At 42.3% G+C, this 22,348-nt stretch overlaps 1 protein-coding gene across 6 annotated transcripts in view; it reads right to left on the bottom strand.

The window, feature by feature from the left end:
• Positions 1 to 22,348, bottom strand: part of PTPN13 (protein tyrosine phosphatase non-receptor type 13) — a 181,437-nt gene that overhangs the window by 106,597 nt on the left and 52,492 nt on the right. For all 6 annotated transcript variants that reach the window (XM_038769158.1, XM_038769157.1, XM_038769156.1 and 3 more), the window contains 3 exons: positions 17,975 to 18,153; positions 3,996 to 4,061; positions 1,500 to 1,685 (listed from right to left, as the gene is read on the bottom strand). In XM_038769158.1, the coding sequence (XP_038625086.1) occupies positions 1,500 to 1,685; positions 3,996 to 4,061; positions 17,975 to 18,153 (431 nt within the window). The remainder of the gene's footprint in view (positions 1 to 1,499; positions 1,686 to 3,995; positions 4,062 to 17,974; positions 18,154 to 22,348) is intronic.

Here is a 22,348-nt window from a genome sequence, read left to right as displayed (position 1 = left end):
GGTAATTGTTAAGTGCTTAGCACATGCCAGGTTAAGCGCTAGAGTAGATACAAACTAATCAGGTTGGACACCATGTCCCACATTGGGCTCACAGACTTAATCCCCAATTTTACAGTTGAGGGAACTGAGAGGCCCAGAGAAGTGAAGTGATTTGCTCAAGATCACAGAACAGACAAATGGTGAAACCGACATTAGAACTCAGGTTCATCTGACTCCCAAGCCAGTGCTCTATCCACTAAGCCATGCTGCTTCTCTTTATAGGTAAATGCAGTGAACTGGATTAAAGCAAAGTAGCTAGAATGAATTCTGCTGAGATACAAAGGGTAAAAAAAAAATTACCTTCTAGTTCATCATGGCTTTCACCAATTAAAGGAAAAATATTTAACCAACAAAACCTTGAAGCACTAAACTCTCTTCTGGTGATTGCAGGAGAAAATCCACATCACACAGACAAACCTTTTTTAAAAATAATTTCCTTGACAAAAATAGCAACCTTAGTACAGTTTCTGGCACAGAATAACCACTTAAATACCATTTAAAAAGGGCTTAAAATAATATGGGCAATGCTATGTCTGTGCAGTAGTAATTTTTTCAGTGTCAATTCCACTTCAGTCTTTTTCGTCACAATCTTATTCATGGATGGGTCCTCACTGTTAATAGCATCATCCCTGAATATGAAGGACAACATGACTACTACAAATTTTTTCCACAAGTGACCTCTTTTAAGAGCCTTCTGATGCTTTTTGCCTGGCTTCTAGCTCCCTGTCTAACAGGCTATGAGAGGGCTTAACCAGGTCGACCCTTAACGGATTGTCATTCTTTAAGGGGGACACTGAAGTCTGTTTTTTTCTCCTGCCCATCTAGGTAAATAGCACATCAAGTTTACAGGTCCAAAACCTGAGAAGCAAGGTACCAAGAAATCCAACCACCTGGCGCTTTCATGATGAGAACTTTTCAAAGTACCCCAAACCCTTCATTAACATGTCATTTATCACCCAGAAGTTCTCCAAATGATGGGTGGGAAGTGTTGATATGTACATTCAATGATGGGAAAACAGGAGCACAGATGTTATGTCACCTATTTATAGCAGTTCATCAAGTTGGTGGTAAAGCCAGGACTAGAACGCACCCACTTCTCCATATAAATATTCTCAGCTAATAAATGACACAAAAATCTTTTCAAGAATAAATCTGAATGTGCCACTATTATTCAAACAGGTTCACCACTATGCAGTTTGGTAATATGGCTAACAAAGGACTATTTTCAAGGGCCAGGAACAAATGCCCCTAGGAACATCATCATTTACACCTCACAATGTCTCTGTCTTCCACATTTGAAGATGACAACCACAGGCACTGAAATCAACCAGTATGGGCAGGTGGGGCTGAAATGTGCCAGAACATTTAAGGATGCCTAAAGAAATCAATCAATGTACTGGCCCTAGGTCTCGGCTAAATATTTTGTTGGAGTGGTGGTACAGACCGGATCTCTGGCTCACCCCAGAAAGGCTTCCCAAGACCAGTTTCACCAGCTGCTTCACATAGGAGAATGAAGGGGCACAGTTGCTGTTTCGGATGTGGGCGCTGCAAGCATCCAGGACCGTGCGGACTGAAACTCGGGCATAAACGACATCCTCACACATGCCCAACAATATGCTGTTCAGATGGTCGCCGAGCTTGATGGGCTGAGGACAAAGCAGCGAAGATCACATTCTGTTAAAAAAAAGACTGGGATGATGCCAACAGAGGCTCTCTAAAATCTCTCTTGGCAAATAAAATCACAGAAAAATTAACATTGCTCTTGGGAGTTTATATATTAAAATTATGGAAAGCACATTGTTAGGTACAAACTTTCTTTTGTGTTTGTACATACATTCATACACACACATCCATCTTTAACATTTATCTATATTACTGAGCTGTGTATTATACTTATTCACTTCATTCATTCAATCATATTTATTGAGTGCTTACTGTGTGCTGATCACTATACTATGCGCTTGGGAGAGAGTACAATACAATAAACAGACACATTCCCTGCCCACAACGAGCTTGCAATCTAGAGGAATAATGATGGTATTTAAGTGCGTACCATGTACCAGGACTGAACTAAGCACTGGGGTGGATACAAGCAAATCGGATTGGTCCCAGTCCCTGTCCCACATGGGGCTCACAGTCTCATTCCCCATTTTACAGATGAAATAACTGAGGCTGAGCCACGTTAAGTGACTTGACCAAGGTAACACAGCAGACAAGTGGAAGATATGGGATTAGAACCCATGACCTTCTGATTTACAAGTCCATACTCTTTCCACTAGGCCATGCTGCTTCTGTTTTCTCCACATTATGAGCACAGTTTAGGCTTTAAGATGCCTAGACCTTTTAGCTAACTACTTCACTCATGTTGGAGACTCTTGGCCAGCTGTCTTTACTTCTCCACCTGGAGACAAAGGTGGGTGTTATCCCACCACTGCACGCCCCATTTACGCAATGTTTCTCAGGCTCAAGTTGCTGCATGCTTTACTTCTCTATCATTTCCACTCTGCCAATCAACATGCCAAAGAGATTTATTCTATTTATTTTTGGATAAGACTCACGGATTAAATTAATGACAGGCTTTTGCACTACGTTCTTCTGGTAAAGGATTTTCATGAGAATTTAAATTCTCCTTTTCTCTAATAGCTTAATCTAGTACTTACAGATGTGGAACATTCCTGACGTAAAATGAGACTAGGAGAAGATGATGTCCTTCATAGTTTTCTTTTAATAACAGTTTTGTATACCATGCTCTAAACTTATCTTTACTTGTTTAAAATAAGGATTGTGCAAAATTCCTTTTTTGAAGAATCGAATGATAGTTAATGAATGCTCTGAGATTTAAGAAATGGGGGTGAAGTTACTCTGTGATTCACTCGGAAGGTGATGACCTGCCTAACATTGCACAAAAAAACCTGAGCGAAAGTGGTGGAGGAATTGAGAATAATATTTCAAACACTGCCATAATCCTTCAATGGTAAGCAGAAAACAGGATTGTATATTAGCCCTTGTGCTCAGGGGCCCACTGTGGAAAACACTTCTGCAGTTTTAATGATTTTCTCATAACCATCAGAACTAACTCAGCAGGCTCAAGTCCTCTCTTCTTTCTAAACTAGGATTGCTCAAGCAGTTTCTCCAAAAACAGGAATATAGTTCAAACTATGTTCAAATGTAAGTTAGTTCCTTATCTCTGGCCTTGGACAACTAGGCCAGGATGTATTAACCTTAAGACAGCATCATCTCTTTTTCTAGAGGTCAAGGAGATGGCTAGACAGACTTTCTGACAACCTTTGTAAGAAAACTCAAACTTCTGTATCTGCTTTCATAATTGTTCTTTTTGGAAAAGAAGCAGTGAGTGGTCACCCAAGGAGAGGATAGGCTGAAAAGGTTTATTTGAGAACCAAAATTGGTTTAGGAGCACTAATACAGTTCTAAATTGGCCTAGATGATCAAATTTCCCTTCAAAAAAAATTTACGGGACGTTGACCTCAATTTGGCATCTGTGATTGCTCTGTGCAAAGGCAACTGAGCCTAGTCACTAAGAATCAGGTAAATTATTTCTTGCTCTCTCTATTTGTGGTCTGATTAGAGCAGTAAGGATTACAGCAGGATTGAGAGTGCCTGAAAAGCACAGTGAGAACTACTCAAGTCATCAGGAATCTACCACAGTAACTCTTTTGTCACCATTAACTAATGGATATGAAGAAGTTTATAGTAACTCTTTGTCATCATTAACTCATAAGCACGAAGAAATTTATGGTAACTCTTTGTCATTCTTAACTAATGAGTATGAAGAAGTTTTGAATGAAAAAGTTATAGGAACATCGGGTTTTACTACTCTGATGCAATTGTTGAAGGCCACACCGAAGGCTCACCTTAATAGACAGTTTAAAATATGAAAGAACAGTATGACAGGCGGGATGACTAAAATTTTCTAATAAAGAAAACATCTGATTTACCTGGCTCTGAGGAACTTCATGATCAGCTCCCCAGTAGAGTGTCATGCCAAGTGAATAAATATGTATCTATGAACAAAGCAAAAATTCCCAGTCATTTTGGACGCAATCAAAATTGTAAGTTGACACAATACCTGAATGTCATCAGCTGGCAAAAGAAAATGAGAAATTACATGGTTTCATTTATTCAGTTAGGTTATGATTAAGAAATACTAAACAGGTTATAGTAAATACATAGTTCCTATAAATCAAAAACACAGTATTTAGAGATAAGATAAACTCATAAGGAATTAACAGATGTATTGTTCACTATATTGCACTAACTAAAACAATTTATTTGGATGCATTCATTCAGCTATATTTATTGAGCACTTACTGTGTGCAGAGCACTGTACTAAGCACTTGGGAAAGTACAATACAGCAACAGAGAGAGACTATCCTGATTCAGACAGGCAAATGAAGTATCATATGTATCCCAAGTGAATGAACCTACACAACTTCAACCCCATTTCTTTAGCAATCATAGTAGAGAGTTGTGAATGGAGTAAAGGCATTTTTTAAAAAGTAGAGTGAAAACTTCAGCCCAAGGTTTGTGTTAAAATCTAAATGACAGCCATTCAGTTTACTGAGTACTTGGTAAATTAAAATTTCTCAGATTCTAAAATGACTGATGGGCAAAAAAAGCACTCAATCCTCCGAGCTGGGGGTCAGAAGATATGGGATCTAATCTAATCTCTTACCTCTTGCCTGCTCTGTGACCTTGGGCAAATTGCTTGGCTATTCTGTGCCTCAGTTTCCTCATCTGTACAATTAGGATTAAAAACCTGTTCTCCAACCCACTCAGATTATGAACCTTATGTGGGAAAGGGGCAGTATCTGACCTGATTGTACTGTTTCTTCCCAAGAGCTTAGAACAGTGTTTGGCATGCAGTAAGCTCATAACAACACAATTAAGATAACATCTTTGTATTGTAAATAAACCAACAGTTACTTCAGCTATTTTCATCAATTTTCTTTACAAACTTCGGCAGGTTGAATTTTGAAAATGCCTGCAATAACAGCAGCAATCTTTTAATAAGCAATTACATCACTCTCTAATTGCTGTCTTGGGTGGCTGAATTCAGAAAGAGGTGGAAAAGAGCATTATTTACCATCTGCCTCCTTAAGCTCTCCTACTTAAGAAGAACAGAAAGGAAGGCCTCAAATATTAGTTGTAGCAGCCACATTTTGTCAGCTAAAATTAGACATTATTAATTTCCACTGGAATTGTTATCTGGGCGATTGACAACATGTTTTTCCTTCATAATCCATTCCAAATTTGAAAAGTTCCTCAAAATTCATCTCTAGACTCTCTAAACTCCGAGATGGATTTTGGGGGAAAAAATTATTGTTGAAGATGAATGACTTGACAACTCAATCGATAGTATTTATTGAGTGATTACAATATGCAGAGCACTGTACTAAGTACTTGGGAGAGTACAATACAACACAGTTGGTAGACATGTTCCCTGCACACATTGAGCTCAGTCTAGAGGGGAGCGACATCTTTACGAAATCTTTTAAAAGAAATCTGTCTTGGTAAACATCTCAATCTATAGAAACTGTAGGTCCAACCCTCAGAACCTATTTCCTGTTCCCAGTAAGACTCTAGGTTTCTCCTTCCTAAGTTACTTGGATTCTCTCCCACCTCAAAAGCCCGAGAATAGTGAACCCTTTCAGAACTCTAGACAGGCTCCCAAACTAGCCCCAGACAAAAAGGGTGATGCTTCCATATCCAAATGCTTTGTAACCTACCAAAAACAAAGAGCTTCTACTGTTGGGACAACCAGTAGAACATAAAGACGCCACTAAACGAGACTGTAATTACATGAATGCAGTATCACTGGCCTAATTCACACTATTGGGCTAGGTCATGGGGTTGATGAATGGCCACAGAATGATCATAGCTTATATGTGTAGGAAGGAGGTCATGCAGAGCAAGGAGGATTATGCAAATGCAGATAAGTAACACTGTCAATACATTTTCTTCCACGATGGAACAGACAAGGAAAAAAAAGGAGCACAGTGGATAATAATAATGGCATTTGTTAAGCACTTACTATGTGTAAAGCACTTTTCTAAGCGCTGGAGGGATAAAAGGTGATCAGGTTGTCCCAGGTAGGGCTCACAATCTTAATCACCATTTTGCAGATGAGGGAACTGAGGCACAGAGAAGTTAAACAACTTGCCCAAAGTCACATAGCTGACAAATGGTGGAGCCGGGATTAGAAGCTGTCACCAAAACCTGCCGGTCTCACCTCCGCAACATTGCCAAGATCCGCCCTTTCCTCTCCATCCAAACTGCTACACTGCTTGTTCAAGCTCTCATCCTATCCCATCTGGATTACTGTATCAGCCTCCTCTCCGATCTCCCATCCTCCTGTCTCTCCCCACTTCAATCCATACTTCATGTTGCTGCCCAGATTGTCTTTGTCCAGAAACGCTCTGGGCATGTTACTCCCCTCCTCAAAAATCTCCAGTGGCTACCAATCAACATACGCATCAGGCAGAAACTCCTCACCCTCGGCTTCAAGGCTCTCCATCACCTCGCCCGCTCCTACCTCACCTCCCTTCTCTCCTTCTACAGCCCAGCCCGTGCCTCGTTCTCGCCTGTCCCGCCGTCAACCCCCGGCCCCCATGTCATCCCCCTGGCCTGGAATGCCCTCCCACCGCACATCCGCCAAGCTAGCTCTCTCCCTCCCTTCAAAGCCCTACTGAGAGCTCACCTCCTCCAGGAGGCCTTCCCAGACTGAGCCCCCTCCTTCCTCTCCCCCGCCTTACCTCCTTCCCCTCCCCACAGCACCTGTATATATGTATATATGTTTGTACGTATTTATTACTCTATTTTATTTGTGCATATTTACTCCATTTATTTTATTTTGTTAATATGTTTTGTTATGTTCTCTGTCTCCCTCTTCTAGACTGTGAGCCCACTGTTGGGTAGGGACCATCTCTATATGTTGCCAACTTGTACTTCCCAAGCACTTAGTACAGTGCTCTGCACACAGTAAGCGCTCAATAAATATGATTGAATGAATGAATGACCTCTGACTCCCAAGCTCGTGCTCTTTCCACTGAGCCACGCTGCTTCTCTAATATCACTGCATCTCTAGATATGACCCAGCTAACGGTCATCTACTTCCTAAGCTAATTAGTAGCCATACGTTCAAGACCTGAAAAGAAAGTTAGGCAGCAGGACCAGATTAAAATGGATATAATTACTTTTTTTTTCTGGTTCAGGTGCCATGAGAATTTATTTGTGGGTGAATTTTGAAGGCTTTTTTTTTTGTCTGCAGTGATCGTCTGTATTTTAGATGGTAAACGCCTAGAAATCAGGGGCCATGACTACTAAAAGCTGATGAGGACCTGGTTGTCAGTCAGTCAGTGGTATTTATTGAGTGCTTACTATGTGTAGATCATTGTACTAAGCTCCTGGGAGAGTATGCTGTGTGACCTTGGACAAGTCATTTCATTTCTCTGTGCCTCAGTTACCTCATCTGTAAAATGGGGATTAAGACTGTGAGCCCCATGTGGGACAGGGATTGGGTCCAACCTGATTTGCCTGTGTCCACCCCAGTGCTTAGCACAGTACCTGGCACATAGTTTCATTTTTCATTCATTCCTTCAATCGTATTTACTGAGCGCTTACTGTGTGCAGAGCACTGTACTAAGCCCTTGGGAAGTACAAGTTGGCAACGTAGAGAGACAGTCCCTACCCAACAATGAATGGGCTCACAGTCTAGAAGGGGGAAACAGACAACAAAACGAAACATATTAACAAAATAAAATAAATAGAATAGTAAATATGTACAAGTAAAATACAGAGAGTAATAAATCTGTACAAACATATATACAGGTGCTGTGGGAGGGGAGGGAGGTAGGGTGGGGGGAGGGGGAGGGGGAGAGGAAGGAGGGGGCTCAGTCTGATTCATTCAATCATATTTCTTAAGCACTTACTGTGTGCAGGACACTGTGTTAAGCACTTGGGAAAGTACAATATAACAATCAACAGTGACATTCCCTGCCCACAACGACCTCACAGTCTAGAGAAGGGGAGACAGACATCAATACAAATAAATAAAATTACAGATATATACGTAAGTGCTGTGGGGCTGGGGTGGGGGAGTGAAGAGCAAAGGGAACAGGTCAGGGTGATGCAGAAGGGAGTGGGAGATGAGGAAATGTGGGGCTTAGTCTGGGAAGGCCTCTTGGAGGAGATGTGCCTTCAGTAAGGCTTGGGGGTTGGGGGGGAGTAATTGGCAGATTTGAGGAGGGAGTGTGTTCCAGGACAGAGACAGGACGTGGGCCAAGGGTCGACCATGAGATAGGCAAGATGGAGGCACAGCAAGAAGGTTAGCAATACAGGAGTGAAGTACGTGGGCTGGGTTGTAGAAGGACAGAAGCGAGGTGAGGTACGAAGGGTCAGGGTGATGAAGTGCTTTAAAGCCAATGATGAGGAGTTGTTGTTTGATACAGAGGTGAATAGGCAACCACTGGAGATTTAAGCACTTAACAAATACCATAATTATTATTATTATTACCAAGTGCTTGGGAGAGTACACTACAACAAAACTAGCAGACATGTTCCCTGCCCACAACGAGCTCACAGTCTAGAGGACTGAGTGGGGGTCTAGAGGCTAGGCAGAGGTTTGTGCCGAACAGATGCTTGTGCTGACAATATCTCAGATCAATCAATCAGTCATCGGAATTTCTTGAATTCTTAATGCATACACTGTTTTCAGACGTAGGGACATACAGGTCTTGGTGGACATATACAGAGCGAGAAAACTGGTTGTGGAGGCTACATGCGTATACTGAGGATTATGAGAAGAGGGGTGGAATAGGAGAGGCCAGTGAAGATTTGCATTTGGAGCCCCGAGCCCCGATATTTACTTAAATTTATTGAGCCTGCTAAACCAGACTGCTGACAACTATACTTCAATCAGTGGTAATTACTGAGTGCTTCCTTTATGCAGAGAGCTATACTAACCTCCTGAGGGGTTACAATACAGCTTAAAGGCATGTTCTTTATCATCAAGAAGCTTACAGTCTAGCAGATTTCAAGGAGGCTAACCATCTGAGCTTTAGAGCAAATAATTTAGGTTCCAGAGATTCAAAAATCACAAGCAACTACCTGTGAGATTAAAAATAATTTTCCTTAACTAACATGAGTTCTCTCCCCAGGAGCTCACCACCAGAATAGATCCTTGCGAACATGATTAGGAGTGACAGTAGGAAAAGGAGTAAGAAGAAGAATCCTTCTCTTCTGTCACTCCCATTAAGAGTATATGTCCATTCATTCACTCATTCAACTGTATTTATTGGGCACAGTGTGCAGAGACTGTACTAAATGCTATTCTATATCTTTTTTAATGGTGCTTGTTACACGCTTACTATGTGCCGGGCACTGTACTAAGTGCTGGGGTGATACAAGATAATCAGATTGGTCACAGTCTATGTCCCAGAGTGGGGTTCTCAGTCTTAATTTTCATGTTATGGATGAGACAACTGATGCACAGAGAAGTTAAGTGACTTGCCTAAAATCACAGAGCAGATAAGAGGCAGAGAAAGGATTAGAATCCAGGTCCTTCTGACTCCCAGGCCCATGTTCTAACCACTAAGCTCTGATGCTTCCAAAGCACCTAGTACAGTGTACCATAAGAAGTTGGTACTCAATATAACACTTATGAACATATCTGCATATTCTGTTGCTTCCTCTACCTTTAATTCATTTTAATATCTGCCTTCCTCACTAAACTATAATCTCCTCACAAGCAGGGATTGTGTTCATTCATTCAATTGTATTTACTGAGCACTTATTAGGTGCAGAGCACTATACTAAGCAGTTGGAAAGTACAATTCAGCAATAAAGAGAGACAATCCCTGCCCACACCAGGCTTACAGTCTAGAAGGGGAGAGACAGACATCAAAACAAGCAAACAGGCATCAACATAAATAAATAGAATTATAGCTATATACACAGCAAAACAAGCAAACAGGCATCAATATAAATAAATAGAACTATAGATATGTACATATATGCACAAGTGATGTGGGGCAGGGAGGGGGGATAGAACAAAGGGAGTGAATGGGGTGATACAGAGGGGAGGGGAAGCTGAGGAAAAGGGGGACAGTCTGGAAAGGCTTTGGAGGAGGTGAGCCTTCAGCAGGGCTCTGAAGGGGGGAAGTGCGTTTGTTTGGCAGATTTGAGGAGGGAAGGCGTTCCAAGCCAGAGGTAGGATGTGGACCAGGGGTCGACAGCAGGATAGGTGAGAATGAGGCACAGTCAGAAGGTTAGCACCAGAGGAGTGGAGTGTGCGGACTGGGATGTGGAAGGAGATTGTGTGTGCTGACTCTACCACCAAGTGCTTAGTCAATCAATCGTTAGAACAGTGCTTGGCACACTAAGCACTTAACAAGTACCATTATTATTATTATCATTATTAATAGTATTTACCGAGTGCCTAGTATGTGCAGAGCACTGTCCTACGTGCAGGGGAGAATACACTATAACAGAATTAGCAGATATGCTTCCTGCCTATGTCGAGTTTACATCTAGGGACAGACTACTGTAGCTCTAGTACAGTGTTCTGCAAACAGTAAGAAGCTGGTAAATACCAGTGATTGATTGACTGATTGAAGGGGGTCCCCAGAGCTTAGAAAAAGGGTTCCTCACCTGGAGAAGAATCTCACCCCCATTCCAGAGGGGCCACATCAGCAACTGCCTCTGTGGGTCCAGAATCTGACCTCTCACACTGGACCTCAAGTCAGTTGGTCAATTGTATTTATTGAGCGCTTACTGTGTGAAGTGCACTGCACTAAGTGCTTGGGAGAGCACAATATAACAAAGTAATGGGACAAACCAGGTTAAAAAGGCACTGCCGCAAATTAATGACAGTAGAGGTATAGACATTAAAACAAACCAGGAATGATTTCCCCCAAAGCTTTTTCGATAGTAGAGGAAGCAGTATCAACAAATGAAAATACTGGAGTTCATTTCCAAAAGGTAGTTACTCCCTTATTAACATCGTTTGGACATACAGACACATATTAATTAACTCAGTATAGGGTGAAGGTTAGAAAATTTGAATCAAAGGAGGCTAGGCTTTGGCTATAGTAACTTTCCAGGAAATGTCTGAAGGGGAAAGAGCATGGGCCTGGGAATCAGGGGACCTGTGTTCTCATCTTGGCTTCATTACTTGCCTGCCATGTGACTGTGGGAAAGTCAATTTACTTCTCTGGGCCTCATTTTCCTCACCTGCAAAATGGGGGTTAAAACCTCTTCCTTCCTTGTCAGAATCTGAGCCCCATGTGGGACAGAGACTCTCTCGTCCCTGTTTATCTTGTATCTACCCACAGTGCTTAATACAGTGCTTGGTACATAGTGTGTTTAACAAGTACCATTAAATGTAAACATTCCTAGTCTTTTTACATTAGAACTTTAATTAAAAAAACACCAAACCCACACAATTTGGTTTTTCATTTAAAAAGAAAAACGAAGAACCAGAGTAAAAAAAAAGAAATATTATGTTCATCACTACATTTAGACTTTTGTTTCCTTATGATTTTTTTTCTTATTGTTGGAACTACATTATAGCACCACATTCAGATGGGTGTAGTGACCCAGCCAAGTGTTCTGAAGAGCACTTTTTCCACTCGATTCTCAACTAGAATGCTACAGCAACATTTAAGCATTGGCTACAAACCAAGTACATTTTTGAACTCGATAGTAATAATAATAATAATTGTGGTAATTGTACAATGTTTACTATGTGTCTGGCACTGTATTAAGGTCTGTGGTGGATACAAGCTGTCCCGGCTGGACAGAGTCCCTGTCCCACATGGGGCTCACAGCCTTAATCCCAATTTTATACATAAGGCAACTGAGACAGAGAAATAAGGTGACTTGTCCTGGTCACACAGCAGACAAGTGGCAGAGCCAAGTTGAGAATCCAGGTCCTTCTAACTCCCAGACCTGTGCTCTATCCATTAGGATAGAGCACTATCCTCTGTCCATGCTGCCTCTCACTTTTTCCATTCAATTCTCAACTATAATGTTTCAACCAACATTTAAGCATTGGCTACAAACCAAGTACACTTTCAAACTCAATAATAAGCACCATCATCAAGAATGATCAGTTAGCTGATAAAAAATAAGGAATGCACAGGAGGAGGTGGATTTTCCCAGAAGCAGGAGGCAAAGACTGAGACCTCCTGGTATGGTGTGAGCATCCTCTCTATCCAGGGAGTGGCAAGACAGACAAGAGTTGGAAGAAACCCTGGCTTATTCATTCATTCAATCGTATTTATTGAACATTTACTGTGTGCAGAGCACTGTACTAAGCGCTTGGGAAGTACAAGTTGGCAACATATACAGACAGTCCCAACCCAACAACGGGCTCACAGTCTAGGAGACTTAGCTAGAGGAGGCTATTCCTGACCTTCTGAACTGTTCAAGTGGCTCAATTTTCAATTTATTATCATTATGGTTACTGGAAATTGAATTTTCCTGAGTAAGTTGTCTCCCTCCACTTCAGTTTTATGTTCTTTAAGGATACTGTCAATGTGCTTTACACAAATTTCACTGAAATGTCCCTAGAACCAAATAATAAAATAATGGTATTTGTTAAGAGCTTACTATGTACCAGGCACTGTACTAAGCACTGGGATGGATACATGCAAATCGGGTTGGACACGGTCCCTGTCCCACACAGGCCTCACAGTCTCAACCCCCATTTTAGAGATGAGGTAACGGAGGCACAGAGAAGTGAAGCGACTTGCCCAAGGTCACCTAACAGACAAGTGGCAGAGTTGAAATTAGAACCCATGTCCTTCAAACTCCCAGGCCCATGCTCTATCCACACTATGCCAAGCTGCTTCTACTGCTGCTCTGCACACTCAAGGCATTTAATGCATAACTGGTTGATGTTGTGGTACCAAGTAAATGAGGTTTTTCACGAGACTCCATGCTTAGGTTGTCATTATTGGCAGGTCATACTCCAGACAGGTTTGGGAGAATAGGGAATTAAGTTTGTTGACTGCAGCATGTAAACTGCAATGCATAAGTTATACTTATTTGGATGAACAAAAGTAATTCAAACTCCTTTCCAGGCCACACTTTTCATTTCTCAGCAATTATACTTTGAAGTTTTCTAACTGTTCATTATGGTCAGTGATGATTTCACAAGTAATATTGGAAGCCATCCCATGACACCTCCCGTTTACCCAAAAACTTTCAGTCTGGAAGAGTTGTCCAGACTGATGAAAAGTTTAGAGTTTTCAACTTTAGACAACTTTTTTAGAGTTGTCTAAAAAAACATGTCAACAAAGATGACAATTAAGCTGTATCAAGAGTAAGAAGTGTCAGAAGCTCGCTGAGTATTCAAATATTAACTTTGCCAAACTTTTGCTTAATACCCCAATAATTACTGCCAGGTGACAAAAAGTATAAATAAGTTGATGTTATGTGGAAGGCTAAAATATGGCCAGTGAAGTAAGTACTAATATTAGACATCTCACAAGTTGAGCTTTCCCTCTTAAATACTGTCACAGCACATGAAATTCAGGAGTTAAGAGACCCAAAGCAAAAACCAAATTATATTTATAATCTGAATTCCTTCCTTTTGGAACAGAGTGTAGTAGGCTTTAGGAAAGAATTTGGAATTAGCAGTAGATCCTCTCCTAATTACCACTTCAACACAAAATTGGAAATGTGCAGTTTCTCTGGTTTTTCACGAATGCAGTACTAAATCCAGAGAGTAAGTGAACCCTTTCACTGTGACTTAAGAGGGGATTACAAACAAAAATTTGTTTCTGTTTCAGTGCCCTTTAGGCATGACCTGATTTCAGAAAGGGAACACTGTACCATAAGCAGTAATTCCCTAAACGTCCTAACGGGGAAGCCCACCCATTCGACTGCTAAGAACACCAGAACATTAAGGTGGTATCCCAGATGGAAGAGGAAAAGTTCCAAGGCATAAAACATTCTTAATACTGCTCCTCTAGCCACAGTGCCCTACTCATATTTGTTTTCATCTTTATATTGTCTTGGGGTTTTGATTCATCTCTCCTTAAAGGTCTGCTGACAGTTCTGTCTCCCCCCTTTTTATTCTTAGATCAAGAGCTCCCCAAGTGACAGAGAGACGTGTCTAATTTCCAACTGAGTATTCTTTTCTAGCGCTTAGTATGGTGCTCTGCACACAGTAAGTACTTATTAGATACAATAACTACTACCAGTTTTTTATGGTATTTGTTAAACAATAAAACAGAGTTGTTTCTTCCCACAATGACCTTTACAATCTAGAGGAATTTAAAAAAACCTCTAAAACACTGCAGTTTGTTGGAGTTTTTGGAAAGCTGAGGGATGTAAAACTATCTCCTAGCAAAATGCCTGTGTTATGAAGCTGGTGGCTTCTGCAGGAAGAATTCAATGGTGAGTGTGACTTTCCTGAAGTCCTGAATCCCCCCTGCCCCCCCCCCGCCCCCTCCCCCAGCCAAGCAGGTCTGTTCTCCATCCCCACAAGCTATGCTTTCTTCAGAAAGAAAAGCTTTGGGTAGTAAAAGCCTCCTATATGAGCTTTTAGATCTCTGCCCATCCCTAGCCTGTAAGCTCCTTGAGGGTAGCACTTGGTCTTTACCTCTGTTTCATATTGCCAAGCACAAAGTAAATGTTTGATTACAAAACCACAGGGGACCGAAACAGCCATATTTAGGTTATTCCTAGTTGGAGAAAATTGACTGTTTTGGAACAGAGAACAGGCATCTCCAAGGCCAAGATTTATTTTACTAATCAGAAAAGAATTAAACAGCCAGATAAAAGAATCAGATTTATTCCTTACCTATCAAGGGATCAGAACCACTCTTTCAAACCCAAGCACGCACCGCTCTGTAGCAAAGCTGTGTCTCGAAGTAGGTGGGGCCCCAGAGGTAATAGCTAGGGAGCTCAGTATTTGGGGTGGGAGCAACAGAACTAACAGATCCTTTTCTCACAGGATCACCACTGCTCTTCCCCCTGACCCCAGAATCAATCAATCAATCAATCAGTCAATCATTCAAACAGGATTTGTTTCTCTTTCTTTTTCCATGGTATTTGTTAAATGCTTACTATATGCCAGGCACTGTACTAAGTGCTGGGGTAGATACAAGCAAATCAGATTGGACACAATCCATATCCAACATGGGGCTCACAGTCTTAATCCCCATTTTACAGATGAGATCTCTGAGGCCCAGAGAAGTTTAGTCATTTGTCCAAGGTCACACAGCAGACAAGTGGAGGAGCTGTGATTAGAATTGAGGTTCTTCTGACTCCCAGGCCCGTGTTCTACCCACTATGCTATGCAGCTTCTCATTGATATTAACAATAATGAAGCGGATTTTTTTTTCATTTTTAGAAAGATCACCCCTTAATATGAAATGTCTCCTGTCTACAATGGGACTGCAGTTTTTTTGTTACACACTAGCTTATAGTGTATTCTCCAATTTAATATTGGATTTTTAGATTTCATGTGCTTGTCTGTCAACTAAATTTGCAACACAAAACTACTTTTGAATGCTAAAAATAAAGATGTATTTGTAACAAGGCCCTTTTGACAGATTCCTGGAATTTGGAAAAAGGCATTATTTAAAAATGGGTAGGGGAAACCATCTCTCATCTCCCTGACTGAGAGAGAAATAACTACTTTTCATCACAACTAATATGCCTTGGCGAATGAGAGTTTGCTTCATACATCACAATGAAACTGAATATAGGCACACACTCTTGAATGTTCAATAACAATGAATTTGCTGATGATGCAGGAGACTATTTCTATTTAGCTGGGTTTTTTATGGTATTTGTTAAGTGCTTACTATGTGCCAGGCACTATATCAAGCTAATCAGGATGGACAAACTTCATGTCCCACATGGGGTTCTGAGTCACAATCCCCATTTTACAGATGAGGTAGCTGAGGCCCAGAGAAGTTAAGTGATTTGCCCAAGGACACACAGCAGACATGTGGTTGAGCTGGGATTAGAACCCCGATCCTCCTGACTCCCAGATCTGTGCTCTATCCACTAGGCCAAGCTGTTTCTCTTGCTGGTTGGCAAGTGGATGTTCCAAAGGGGAGTCTGAGCATCAACAGCAAATTCAGTTGGGAAACATAAAAACCCAGATAATTATATAAGGGCCCTTCAGTGTTTAGTAATCTATAGTCCCTTAATCAATAGTAGACAAGTAATGCTATTTATTGTCTATTGAATGCAATAGAATCAAGTGTGTTAGGAAGTACATCAGAATCGCAAGGTATGTTCCCTGCTCAGAAGGACTTTACAAATCAATGGGGTTTGAAGTCCTTAATCGTTAACAATAATTAATTCTAATTATGGTATTTGTTAAATGCTTACTATGTGTCATGCACTGTTCTACGCCCTAGCGCAGATACAGCTAATCAGTCCTTGGCCCATATGGGCCTCACAGTCTAAGTAAAAGGGAGGACAGGATTTGAATCCTCATTTTACAGTTGGGAAAACTGAGCCACAGAGAGGTGAAGTAACTTGCCTGTGGTCACACACCAGGCAAGTGGTGGATTTGGGATTAGACCCAGATCCTCTGATTCCATGCTTTTCCAGTAGGCCATGCCACTGACTGTATGCAGAGCACTTTACTAAGGGCTTGGGAGAGTAAAATATAACAGAGTTGGTAGACAGGTTCCCTTGCCACTCTAATAAATACTACTGGTAAATTCTATCAAAATAACTTTAATCTTTCAATCAATCGTATTTACTGGACACTTACTGTGTGTAGAGCACACAATGCTTGGGAGAGTACCTTAGGTTTCCAGAGAAGACAAAACAGGAAGACAAAGTGGCTATAGAAATAGTCACAATGATGCTACTGAAACGCCTGAACCGTGTAATTATGCTGAAATTACTACCTTTCTAGCAAATGATATGCTTTTGCCCTGGGAAAAATATATATAAAATCATTCTTCGCTTTCAAAGAATACAGCACTGAGGGTGAAGTTTACCTATGAGTGCAGGTCGTGGCTGAAAAGGCCAATCAATTCGGGATTCTTAAGTCCTGGACCACCTATGGGTTGTCCCTTGTTGTGCTCTTATACTATATGAAAGCCTACGAGAGTTAGAGGGAGATATATACCTTCAATTATCTGAACTAACAAAATATCATGGCATTCGTAGACAGCATCATGTTTCTTAATTAAAAAAGCCCATTGGCTGGGTGGGCCTACAACCAAAAAACCCAGTGACTGACTCCCTTGTGAATCGCTGGCTCAGATTTAGCCTTGGGGACTGGAGGGTGAGAAAACTGAAATAAGTTTGCTCCTGCCTAATATAGTGAGGAGTGAGACTCAGAGATCATCACGACTGCAAGGCAATACTGTTTGTTAAGGCCCAAAATCCCCATTTCTTTCTGGATGATAGTGTTAATTTTCTTAATTAATTAATAATAATGGAATTTGTTAAGCACTTATTATATGCCAGGCACTGTTCTAAGTGCTGGGGTAGATACAAGATAACTGGGTTGGACACAGTCCCTGTCCCACACGGGGCTCAGTCTGAATCCCCATTTTATAGATGAAGGAACTGAGGCACAGAGAAGTGAAGTGACTTGCCCAAGGTCATACAGCAGACAAGTGGTGGAGTCAGGATTAGAACCCATGACTTTCTGACTCACAGGCCCGTGTTCTATCCACTGCTTCTATGGATAGTTGAATAGTTTCAACATGCCAATCCAACTCAACTTAAAATTTAGGGAAGAGTTACAAATTGTGAAGGCAAAATAATGTAATGAATTTAGTTTTTCTACTTCATTCGGAGGATTCATTTGTAAATCTATGGTAGCGGGGATGTTAGCATGTACAGAAGAGAATATTCCCACCATGAACTCCGAAAGAGGCTTATTTCTAAGGTTGCCCCCTCTGGTTTCTAAGTAAACAAGACTTACCTTCTCAACATCTGAGAGAGAAGACAGCGACTGGTTCTGGAGAACCTCAGGGGCTGTGAACGCTCGTAGGTCTTGATGGGAAACATTTTCATCCGTGAACGAAACGCTGCCGGACGGCAGGAGCAGCAGAGACCAGGGTGAAATGATGAAGCCGAGGGCAGTGGGGTCTGCTATATTTACTTGTTGGGGAGAGGGGGAGGAGAGGGGGAGAGAAAGGGAAAGCAGCCATTAAAATGGAGATTTTTAACGAGCGGACGCTCCCTTCATATTGGTCGAGAGAATTAGATGTTTTTTATCTTTGCTCCAAGCACACCCGACATTCACAAACCGTCTTTTTTTTTTTCCAAATGTTGCCCTGTCTGGTCTGAACGTACAACTACGTTATCCAAAATTAAATCAATCTTAAGCACTTAACCCACAAAGGGAGTGGAGTTTCATACACCGCATGCCAAGATCGAATTAGTGACATGTACTTAACAACGCCTTCATTTGGCACAATCTTTAAAACCCTGAATGGTCTAGGGAGGGTCAGGACTTGTGGCCCGAGGGAACTACCTCCCCCTCACTGGAGTCCCTCCCCAAAATGAAGTCTAAAACAGCACCTCACTCCCATTCGGATCGTCTTTGTTTTAGCCCACAGTGGGGTGGAGGAGGGAAGCAAGGGGGAGGAGGAGGAAAAGAAAGGAGAGTGCTGATGGCTTTGTCATTAACACACCCACCCCACTCCCATCCTGTGGCAGAGGCTGTTCAGCTGGGTATGGCGTGTCAAAAAAGCACTGAGGTGGCATGTGCGGACTTGGGGTGAGTGTTGGGTAGGGCAGCAGAGAGTGGGCTACAATGGGGAGCTCCAGACGTCTTGTCGATGTTGATGCCTCCGGGAGCGGGCGGATCTTTGTCGAGGGAGAGATGTATGGTCCACTCCAGAAGCAGCTCTGGGGATAATAATGATAGTAACGATGACGGGGTGGGGGAGTAATTAACTACCTGGAGGGGATGGACTCTCTCCCTTCTCTGGGCAGCTTCCAGACCCATCATTCATTCATTCAATCGTATTTATTGAGCGCTTACTGTGTGCAGAGCACTGTACTAAGCGCTTAAGAAGTACAATTCAGCAACAGAGACAATCCCTGCCCACAAGGGGCTCACAGTCTAGAAGGGGGCAACAGATATCAAAACAAGTAAACAGGCATCAGTGGCAATAATTATAAATAGAATTATAGATATATATATACACACATCATTAATAAAAATAAATAGAATTATAGTTATAAATGTGTACACAGACAACACAGGGTCCACCTTTCTCCCACTAAGCAGCAACACTGGGAATGCTGCTAACAGCACAGCCCTACTACTTTTTTTTTTGTTTTTTAATGGCAGCATTTGCTAAGTTTCTACAATGTACCTAGCACTGAACGAAGTGCTGGTGCAGTTACAAGATAATCATATCTAATACAGGCCTTGTCCTAAACAGAGCACACAGTCTAAGTAGGCTCACTGTGGGCATGGAATGTGTCTATTTATTGTTGTACTGTACTGCCCTAAGTGCTAAGTACAGTGCTCTGCCCACAGTAAGTGCTCAATAAATAAGACTGAATGAACAATTATGATAATAATAAATATAGTATTTGTTAAGTGCTCACTATGTGTTAGGCACTGTGCTAAGCATTGGGATGGATACAAGTAAACTGGGTTGGACACAGTCCCTGCCCCACACAGGGCTCACGATCTTCATCCTCGTTTTACAGAGGAGGCCCAGAGAAGTGAAGTGACTTGCCCAAGGTCACACAGCAGGCAAGGGGCAGAGCTGGGATTAGAATCCAGGTGCCCTGACTTGACTCCCAGGCCTTTGCTCTTTCCATTCCGCCACGCTGCTTTAAGGCAGCAGTACTTACACCCAAGGTCTTGCCTGGGCATGGGGCTTGTGGGGGGAAAGAAGGGGTCGGGAGGCAGAGAAGGAAGTAGAAACCCTTTTCAAGTGACAACTTCAACCGGGAATTTTTTCCTGGGGGCTGCTCACAGCTTCTAGCCTGGCTTTACAAATTTACTGTACTGGCTCCCAGATTGATTTATGCCCTCCCACTCCTCCTCTCTTGTTACATATCCCCCTTCCCCCACCAACTCACACATACATACACACACACACACACACATCTCCAGGCCCTGCTTGTGACAACTTGCTAGGAAAGATGGTTTCCAGTGATTCATTGTTTCAATGTTTGCCTGAAGAGGGTCTAAAAGCTGAGGCTTAAGGGTAATTCCAATTAAATAAACAAAGTTTTACAATTCAGACTTGGGTGTCTGCCTCCTCCCTAAGTCAAGCCCCTCAGATTGTTCACCTCCGGATCTGGAGGCCTGTGGGAGCTGTTAACAACAGATGGAACCTGAACTGCTGGGGTGCTGATTTGGGAAATTAAAATGAATAGATGCCAACAGAATGGGGATCAGAGCTCAGGCACTCTTGATGATGGTATTTGTTACGTGCTTACTATGTGCCAATCAATCAATCAATCAATCGTATTTATTGAGCGCTTACTATGTGCAGAGCACTGTACTAAGCGCTTGGGAAGTACAAATTGGCATCACATAGAGACAGTCCCTACCCAACAGTGGGCTCACAGTCTAAAAGGGGGAGACAGAGAACAGAACCAAACATACCAACAAAATAAAATAAGTAGGATAGAAATGTACAAGTAAAATAAATAAATAAATAAATAAATAGAGTAATAAATATGTACAACCATATATACATATATACAGGTGCTGTGGGGAAGGGAAGGAGGTAAGACGGGGGGATGGAGAGGGGGACGAGGGGGAGAGGAAAGAAGGGGCTCAGTCTGGGAAGGCCTCCTGGAGGAGGTGAGCTCTCAGCAGGGCCTTGAAGGGAGGAAGAGAGCTAGCTTGGCGGATGGGCAGAGGGAGGGCATTCCAGGCCCGGGGGATGACTTGGGCCGGGGGTCGATGGCGGGACAGGCGAGAGCGAGGTACAGTGAGGAGATCAGCGGTGGAGGAGCGGAGGGTGCGGGCTGGCCAAGCACTGTTCTAAGTACTGGGGTAGATATGAGATGATTAGGTGGTCCCATGTGGGGCTCACAGTCTTAGTCCCATTTTACAGATGAGGTAATTGAGGCACAGAGAAATGAAGTGACTTGCCCAAAGTCACACAGCTGATAAGTGGTGGAGCCGGGATTAGAACCCACAACCTCCCAAGCCCGGACTCTTTCCACTAAGCCACACTGCTTCTCTTCGTAAAAGACTGGGAAATCTCATCGCTTTGGCTGCCTCTGTCACCATCTCCTTGTTTTAACCAGCCCCTGGATCCACGTTGCCAACTTGTACTTCCCAAGCGCTTAGTACAGTGTTCTGCACACATTAAGTGCTCAATATATACGACAATGAATGAGTGAACCTCAGCTACAAAGAGACTGACAGACTTGAAGAGTGGCTCAAAGTTCAGCTATTCTTATGAGCACTTATTGTATGCAGAGCACTGTACTAAGCGCTTGAGAGAGTACTCTATAACAATAAACAGACACATTCCCTGCCCAGAAGGAGCTTACAGTGTGGAGATCTCTTCAGCCCCCAATCAAGGCTATCTTCTTTCCTCAGGACTAAAGGAGGCTTTCTGGTTTTAGCTTCTCTAGCTGATCAAACTATGCATGGTGCTGTTTTTCCAATCTTTAACCACAATCAAGCCCTAAATAATTGTGGCTAAAAACAAGTGACATCTTCATTGAGCATCAACTATACAACAAACAGGTTTAGAGCCAAAAGACAACATCGCCTCCAAGGAATCTTTCTCTGAGAACTCTCAACTCAGATCTGGGAAGTCCAAGGTTTTTTTGGGTTTTTTTTTAATGGCATTTATTAAGCACTTACTATGTGCAAAGCACTGTTCTAAGCGCTGGGGAGGCTACAAGGTGATCAGGTTGTCCCATGAGGGGCTCACAGTCTTAATCCCCATCTTACAGATGAAGTAACTGAGGTGCAGAGAAGTTAAGTGACTTGCCCAAAGTCACACAGCTGACAAGTGGTGGAGCTGGGATTTGAACCCATGACCTCTGACTCCAAAGCCCGTGCTATTTCCACTGAGCCACGCTGCTTCTCTAACCTATCTGCCCATGATCCTGGCTCTACAGAAGCAGCCTGGTATAGAGGATATAGCTTGAGCCTGCGAGTCAGAAGATCATGGGTTCTAATGCCAACTCCACCACTTGACTGCTGTGTGACTTTGGGGAAGTCATTTCACTTCACTATGCATTAGTTACCTCGTCTGTAAAATGGGGATTGAGACAGAGCCCCATGTGGGACACATCTGTAAAAGGGGGGATTTCAATCCCTGTTCTTCTTCCTACTTAGACTGTGAGCCCCATG

This window comes from Tachyglossus aculeatus, chromosome X5, assembly GCF_015852505.1.
Source record: "Tachyglossus aculeatus isolate mTacAcu1 chromosome X5, mTacAcu1.pri, whole genome shotgun sequence".
In the NCBI taxonomy this organism is placed as follows: domain Eukaryota; kingdom Metazoa; phylum Chordata; class Mammalia; order Monotremata; family Tachyglossidae; genus Tachyglossus; species Tachyglossus aculeatus.
This window is presented reverse-complemented; position numbering and strand designations above follow the sequence as displayed.